At 39.0% G+C, this 8,432-nt stretch overlaps 1 protein-coding gene across 1 annotated transcript in view; it reads right to left on the minus strand.

The window, feature by feature from the left end:
- Positions 1-8,432, minus strand: part of LOC102751318 (chromosome unknown open reading frame, human C7orf60) — an 88,561-nt gene continuing 80,129 nt past the window's right edge. Inside the window, exons 4-5 of the mRNA XM_006759667.1 lie at positions 6,133-6,247; positions 1-630 (exon numbers count right to left, since the gene is read on the minus strand). Coding sequence (XP_006759730.1) covers positions 1-630; positions 6,133-6,247 — 745 coding nt within the window. The remainder of the gene's footprint in view (positions 631-6,132; positions 6,248-8,432) is intronic.

Here is an 8,432-nt window from a genome sequence, read left to right on the forward strand (position 1 = left end):
TTAGCTTAAAAGCAATATGGGATCTTCTAGCTCATAGAAAGGAATGGAGCTGGCTTGACTTTCTCCAGAATCTGAGTCGTATGGAGCATCAGGGAGCTCTGTAAAACCATATGCCAGTTGTTCATCTTCTATATCTGATCGAACATAGCAGGAAGTGTTAGAATAGTCCTCATCTTCTATACTGTTGAAATCTTGAGGAATATATAACATCCCAGGGTAGTTCCTACTTACCAAGTCACTTGTAGTTTTTAGGGATATTTTTCTAAATGCCATCAGATGCATATGTGAAAATTTTGAATACTTGAAACGTTTAAAGCCCAGGGACTCTATAGCAATCTTCCAGCTTTTCATCATCATAGCATGACGATTCTGATGGGAGGAATCAGGTGTGATGATAAGCAATAAACCATTTAACATTAACAGTTCATGGGCTTTCTTGCAGCAAATCCATCTCTGGTAAGGCGATGGAAAATAAGAAAGAAGGAGCGAGAAAACCACCACATGGAAAAGTTCTCCAGGAAGAGAATCAATAGGGTTTTTCAGCTGCTTCAAAAAGGCATCTATAGCATCCTGCGCAAGCTGGAGTGGCTGCTGAAGCTGCAAGTTCAGGAAGTCACATTTATATACACTCTGCAGAAGTGGAAAAACAAGGCACATTAGAATTCAAAAATTACTTCCACCTTATTACACAGAGTTTATACCGAACTATTTCAAAGCATTTCTATTTAATACAAACTTTAATTATGTACCTTTCCCGTCTAAATTATTCCATTTGCACAAAGTTATTCAATAAAAACTTTTAGTCAAAGAAATCAGAGTAATTCATTCTAGATAATTCCTAGTTGCCATTTAAAAACATGTAATTTGAAATCAGAAATATTTTTGAGATATATATCTTTAAAAAATAAGGGCTTATTTGAAATTTAATTGAGGAAAGATTTAATAGAAATGTTTTCTTTTATGTTAAGTACTTTTTTACTTTTCAATTACAGCTGACATACATTATTATATTAGTTTTAGGTATACAACACAGTGATTAGACATTGCATAATTTATTAAATGATCACCCCAATAAATCTAATACCCATCTAACACCATACTTATTAGAATATACTGACTACATCCCCTATGCTGTACTTATGGCACTCAGCACATTAACCTCTAAGTCCATCCATGTTGTTGCAGATTTTATATGTTTTTATGGTGAAGTCATAGTCCATTGTATACAAGTTGGGGCAAAAGTAGCTTCACAGTTGTTCGTATAAAAATACAAGAATACATAATAATATATGAATAAACTGTTTCCTGTACTCACATCTGTACATCTACTTTTGCTTCCCAATGTATATATGCACAACTTCTTCTTTATCCAGTCACCCACTGATGGACACTTAGGTTGCTTCCACATCTTGGCTATTGCAAATGCTGCTGCAATAAACATGTGGATGTCTATATCTTTTCGATTTAGTGTTTTGTGTTTCTTTGGATAAATACCTAGAACTAGAATTGCTGAGTCCTTCTTTGTCTCTTATTAACAGCCTTTGCTTTAAAGTCTATTTTGTATGGTATAAGTATTGCTGTCCCAACTTTTCAATTGTTTCCATTTGCGTGAAATACCTTTTTCATCCCTTTATTTTCAACCTGTGTGTGTCTTTTGATCTGAAGTGAGTGCCTTGTAGACAGCGTATATAAAGGTCTTGTTTCCTTATCTATTCAGCCTTCACATGCTTTTTGATTGGAGCATTTAATCCATTTCATTTAAAGTAATAATTGATAGATATGTATTTATTGCCATTTTATTAGTTATATGTTTGATCTTGCAGTTTTTAAGATTCTCTGTCTTTAACCTCTGCCATTTTAATTATGATGTGTTTTGGTGTGGGCCTCTTGGGAGTTCATCTTGTTTGGGATTCTCCGTGATTCCTGGACTTGTATGTCTATTTCCTTCACCAGCTTAGAGAAGTTTGCTGCCATTATTTTTTTGCATAAGTTTCCAATTCCTTGCTCTCTCTCTCCACCTCCTGGCACTGCCATGATGCAAATGTTGATATGCTTGAAGTTGTCCCAGACGATTGTTATACTATCTTCATTTGTTTGGATTTTTCTTACTTTTTGCTGTTCTGATTGGGTGTTTTCTGCTTTTTTATCTTCCAAATATATGATTTGATCCTCTACTTCATCTACTCCACTGTTAATTCCCTATAATATACTCTGCATTTCAGTTAAGATGGTCTTCATTTCTGACTGTTTTTTTTTATACTTCCTATCTCTTTGTAGAAGTCCTCACAGAGATCACTTAACATCCTTATAACCCGTGTTTTGAACTTTGCATCTGGTAGATTGTCTCCATTTTGTTTAGTTGTTTTACTGGAGTTTTGTCCTGTTTTTTCATCTGGGACATGCCTCTGTTTCTTCATTTTGGCAGCCTCCCTGTGTTTGTTTCTATATAAACTCCTGCGCTTGGTAGAATGGCTTTATTTAATAGGTATCCTCTAGGTCCCAGTGGCACAGCGTCCCTGATCACCTGAGCTGGACATTCCCAGTATTTAAGTCCCCTACTATGAGTTTTGGCCTGTTTCTCCCTTTAGTTCTGTTAGTAGTTGCTTTATATATTTCAGTGCTCCCAGATTGGGTGCATATATATTGAGAAGTGTTATGTCTTCTTGATGTATTGTCCCATTTATCAATATAAAAGTACATATTTGTCTCTTTTTACTCTTTTCATCTTGAAATCTATTTTGTGAGATATAAGTACAGTGACACACACTTTTCTCTGGATACCATTTCTTGGGTTATCATCTTCCACCCCTCATTCTGAGTCTATGTTTGTCTTTGTAGCTGAGATGGGTATCCTGAAGGTTGATAAGTGCAGTTCTTTCTTTTGTTTTCCAGTACACGGTGCTACAGTGCAAATTTTGTTTTCTCTTACCTGCAGTACTGGAACTTGTGGGACTCTGTGGGGTGATGTTGCTTCAGTGTGGAAAATGCCCTGTATTCTCCGAGGAGACGGACATCCCTTCTATAAGTGGTTGCCTGAGTCTCTGGGCAACACCTCTGTGGTAGTGTAGCCAGTGATGGGAATCCAGGTTTGAGTTCCAGCCCTGTTTTCCTGCAACCAGAAGCAGTCAGCTGCCCTGCACTCTTTGAGGTATCCCTTTTGCCTTTACCAGGTTCCACCGCAATGGGTAGGGTGGGTTAGGTAGGGGAGGTGGGCTGGTTCATTTGGAAATGAACATCTGCAGCTTTATTCTTTCTACTGGGTTTAGTTCAAATGAGAATAGGCCACTCCATTTAAAATGATGCCTCTGCTCCTTCACAACTTTCTTCTACTGCTGCTGCCTCCACTGGAAATGGCAGGCTACAGGAGGGTGGGGGAGAGGCAGACTTGTGCATCTGTGGCTTTTTCTTTTTCCTTGGTGATGGTGGCAGTGCTACCCTTTGCACTAGTTTTTCACTGTCTCTATCCCTGGGTTCAGCATCAATGTGCACCAGCCTCCGGTCCACAGAGAGGAGGCTGCAACCCTACTGCACAGCTATACCACCTGTTGGGGCTGCTGCAATTGCTGGACTGCTTCTGCAGCTCCCTTCTCGGTCCTCCCTGCCCCCATGCCTGTCCTGCTCACTCTTACAGCCCACCTTCAGATGGCTCAATGTGCGGTCACTCAGACATTTCGTGTTGATCAGGGAATCCTTTGATGAATTACAGTTGTCCAGCCTGCTGTGTCTTTAAGAGAGGAGACTAAGGTTTTCTCACACTGCCATGATGCTGACATCAATCTCAAATTTCCCTTCTTTTTTTGGTATTAATGTATTTTTTTTTATCAGTTTCAGAGAGGAAGGGAGGAGAGATTGAAACATCAATGATGAGAATCATTGATTGGCTGCCTCCTGCATGCCCACACTGGGGATGGAGCCCACAACCCAGGAATGTGTCCAGTCTGGGAATTGAACTGAGACAGTGGTTCATAGGCTGACTCTAGGTGACAGATTTTTATCTTGTAGTCCTCTAACATGTCTTTTTCCAGAGTGGCTATTTCCAGCCTGTGTGAGTGCCAAGCACTATCACCACTAGTCCTTTCAGGTGGTGCTTCCTCCATTCCCATGCAGTGTTCTACACACATATTGATCAGTACTCAGCTGTGTACTGAAGGAGGACTCTGCAGACCTTAGAGTCTTCCCTCTGTGCAGCTCTCATTTCTTTGGTACTCGGCCCTGGGAACCCTAGCTGTTTTGGTCTGCTAGAACTTTTAGCTCCATCTCCACAACTCGGGGGATCAGCTGGGTTGTGATCATCTCTTTGTGCATGTCCTGAAAATGATCTGAAGGCTATATACTGGTGCAATTTTAGGGCTCATATAATTTGTTTCAGTCCCTTGGGGATCATTGTCCTTTATTATCTAACGTCTAATCCTATAAAATAAAAGCCTAATATGCTAAATGTCTGACCATTCGTTCGACCAGTCGCTATGATGCGCACTGACCACCAGGGGGAAGACGCTCTGACGGTAGGTTAGCTTGCTGCCTGGGTCCAGCTGATTGGGACTGTGCAAGATGGGCTGGACATGCCCTGGAGCCAATTTCCCATGGTTCCTCCTTGGCCTCTAAAATATTCTAATTAATTTCCTTTCAATGTGCACAAATCCATGCACCAGGCCTCTAGTGTCTTATAAATTATTTTGTTCACGTTTTTGTTACCTAAGGCAGGGGAAAAAGGATCACTCTGGTCCCTGTTACTTCATCTTGGCTGGAAGTGTCTCTTCCTTTTGTTTTAATTATAGGGTTCTGAAACTGTGGAAGTCTGATTCTACTACTAAACCTATGTATAGCAGTTGTTTTGCATTCCCTAATGATTTTACAGTTGAAAATTTATAGCCACATCTGTAAAAAAATAAAATATTTTAAGAATAATATTTAAGCCTGAGGTTCAGATCAAATGGTTGTCATGTCTCAGCAGTCCCTGAAGGATACTCTAATACAAGTATGTGTCTTGAGGAAGGAAGGCGAGAGTCACCTGCCCTTTAAAACTATGGCTTCTTATAGCACCTGCAGTGAAAAGCTAAGTAGGGCTGTTTTAATATAAAGCAAACATTTGTCCATCTTTAGGAAGTAGAGATAACACTAATGGTTTTAGAATTTCCTTGTTCCTCAATGTTACTCATATACATCTACTCTAGATAGTCATGCTCATCAAAATTAAAGACCCATGAAAAAGTTGAATCTTGAATTAAAAACATTCCAATAATGATAGAAAAACATTTCTTTAACACTCACTATGTAACAGGTATTTTTCTAGGTGCTTTAAATATTTTCCTCAAGTAAACATTAAAACAAACAGAGATTCCAACCCAGGTTGAATATAAGATTAGATTCTTTTATTCATAAAACAAAATGGGAGACATCTGTAATACTGTCAACAGTTAAAAAAAAAAGTACTTAATGAGTACATAATGTACCAGGCATGTTTCTAAGTGCTGGGAACATAGTAGTGAGAAGGGAAAAAAAATCCCTAAGCCAAAGAATTTGTATTCTTATACGCATTCTCTTTATAAAAATAAAAAGTTAATTTGTAAATTTTTTGTGTGCCTGGTGTTGTATCAAAAGTAACATGGAAAACATTATAAATTTATGTCACTAAAAAAATTCTCCTTTTAAAAGTAGAGGATACATTCTATGTAAAGGTAAGCAGTTTCATTTACTAAGTACATATGTGGGATTAAATAAAGTTATGGCTAACTCCAAAGCCTTTGCTATTTCCATTATTCCATAATGGCTCCACATCACAATACATTTCAGAAAGAGATGCATTAAAAAATAAATCAATCAAAAGCCCAAATACTACAGCTATCTGAAAATCTGTGCAATTTACTAAATATTCTTGATTGCAAAAATAAATGATAAACAGGGAATAAAAATTGAGAAAATAAATACAAATATGGTATAGGTCAAGTAAATATTTGTTAATTAAATGCTAAAAATTTTTAATTAAATATATATTTATTTTTGAATGGAAACAATATCAACATGTACACACTAAATATATTTGGTATTTCAAAAATGTAAAGACAATTCTTTTCCTTTGTAAATATGCATGTAAAATATTCAAGTCTCAAAACAAAACATAACTATACATACCTCTACGGCAGGTACAATGTCTATGCCAACAGTTAGAAATTCTTCAAACTTCATAAATGGGTTAAAGCAGCTGCCAACATCAAGTAATCTGATCTTCCCTGAGGTTTGTAGCAACCTAAAAACATATTATTTTGTCTTATAACAAGCAAAATAAAAATAAATTATAAGAAAAATTCAAACATCTGAAAATTTAAAAGTTCATATAGATTTTTAGTTCTCTTTTTGGTCTTGAGATTCCTTTAACAAATTTAAAAATTACAGAGGACCTTAAAGAATTTTTGTTTATGTGGGTATTCCTATCAATATCATATTTGAGAAAAAAATATATTTGAAATTAAAGTCAAATGGTTTAAAAAACATTTACTGACATAACAATAAGCCTATTGTATATGATATTGTAAATTTGGTATTTGTAATGAAAAATCTAGGTCAGAAAGACAGTAAAAAGTGAGGCATTAGTTTACATTTATTCAAGTCTCTTTAATGCTTGGCTTAATAGAAGATTGGTGAATTCTCATGTTTGCTTTTGTATTCGAGCTGTTCCAACATCACATGCCATGTAGTCTCTAGAAAAACCTACACTCTACACTCATAAGACTGAGAGTAAAAAAGGCATTTAACTTTTTAGTATTACTGTGAAAATAATTTTTCCTCCATAGACACGTCAGAGGGTTACTTAGATTCCCAGACCACACTTTGAAAACTATCACTGTAGATGAGAAAATCCATTCACAAATCATTTCTCAGTAGTAAATATAACAATGTCTTTGTACTTAACTTTAACTTGTTTCAATGAGTTAAAAGGATCAAAGAGAAAAGCATAAACAGAACAGTATTGTTATAAAATTGTTTTTGTTTTATTTTTATTTAAGAGCTCTCTTCATGTCCAAACACAGTAGGAAAAAATGAAGCAATAAAACCATAAATGACCATATTTTAAAGTTAGCCAAATGCATCAAATATGGATAGCAGCAAGGCTGAAGGAAAACAGTGGATTTTGTTGGTCTAAAGCAGGGGTGGGCAAACTTTTTGACTCGAGGGCCACAATGGGTTCTTAAACTGGACCGGAGGGCCGGAACAAAAGCATGGATGGAGTGTTTGTGTGAACTAATATAAATTCAAAGTAAACATCATTACATAAAAGGGTACGGTCTTTTTTTTTTTTTAGTTTTATTCATTTCAAACGGGCCGAATCTGGCCCGCGGGCCGTAGTTTGCCCACGGCTGGTCTAAAGCCTATAATCCTAATATTCAGACAATATAGCAATAAGAAAAATCAACTTCAGACATATGCCATTTCACTGATTTAAAATAATTTTCTTGAAAAAAAGATTATAAGTGGATGTTGGGGAAAAAAATGAAATGCAGAAAAATAATTGGGTAAAACCACAATCCTGACTCCTAGAGAGCAGAGAGAACCTGTCCAGCGTCCCTCCTTTATACATTAGTAGAGGCCCGGTGAACAAATTCATGCACCAGTGGGGTCCCTAGGCTTAGCCTGCGGGATTGGGGCGAAAACCAGCTCTCCGACATCCCCTGAGAGGTTCCAGATTGCGAGAGGGCGGAGACCAGGCTGAGGGACCCCACTGATGCACAATCGGGGCTGGGGAGGAATGTGGGAGATTGGCCAGCTGGTGAGGGACCATGGGAGGTTTCCAGGGTGGTCCAGCCCATCTCACTAAGTCCCAATCGGCCGGACCCCAGCAGCAAGCTAACATACCAGTCAGAGCGTCTGCCCCCTGGTGGTCAGTGCATGTCATAGTGACTTGTCGACTGGTCAACTGTCTGACCCCTGGTGGTCAGTACATGTCATAGGAAGCAGTTGAGTGGCCTTAGCATATCATTAGCATATTATGCTTTGATTGGTTGAATGGATGATCAGACACTTATCATATTAGGCTTTTATAATATAGGACTAGAGGCCTGGTGCACAAAAATCTGTGCACTCGGGGGGAAGGGGGGGTCCCTCAGCCTGGCCTGAGCCCTCTCGCAGTCTGGGACCCCTCGGGAGATAACGCCCTGCTGGCTTAGGCCTGCTCCCGGGTTGCAGAGGGCAGGCCCAATCCCTAGGTGCAGCCCCTGGTCGGCTCAGAGCAGGGCTGATTGGGGAGTTGGGGCGCCGCCCCCTGTCATGCACAGAGCAGGGCAGATCGGGAGGTTGCGATGCCACCCCCAGTCAAGCTCAGGGTAGAACCGATTGGAGAGTGGGGCACCGCCCCTGTCACACTCAAGGCAGAGTGGATGGGGAGGTTGCGGCGCCACCCCGTCACGCACAGAGCAGGGCCACTCCGGGGGGTGGGG

The sequence above is a fragment of the Myotis davidii genome, unplaced genomic scaffold (assembly GCF_000327345.1).
Source record: "Myotis davidii unplaced genomic scaffold, ASM32734v1 scaffold276, whole genome shotgun sequence".
Lineage (NCBI taxonomy): Eukaryota > Metazoa > Chordata > Mammalia > Chiroptera > Vespertilionidae > Myotis > Myotis davidii.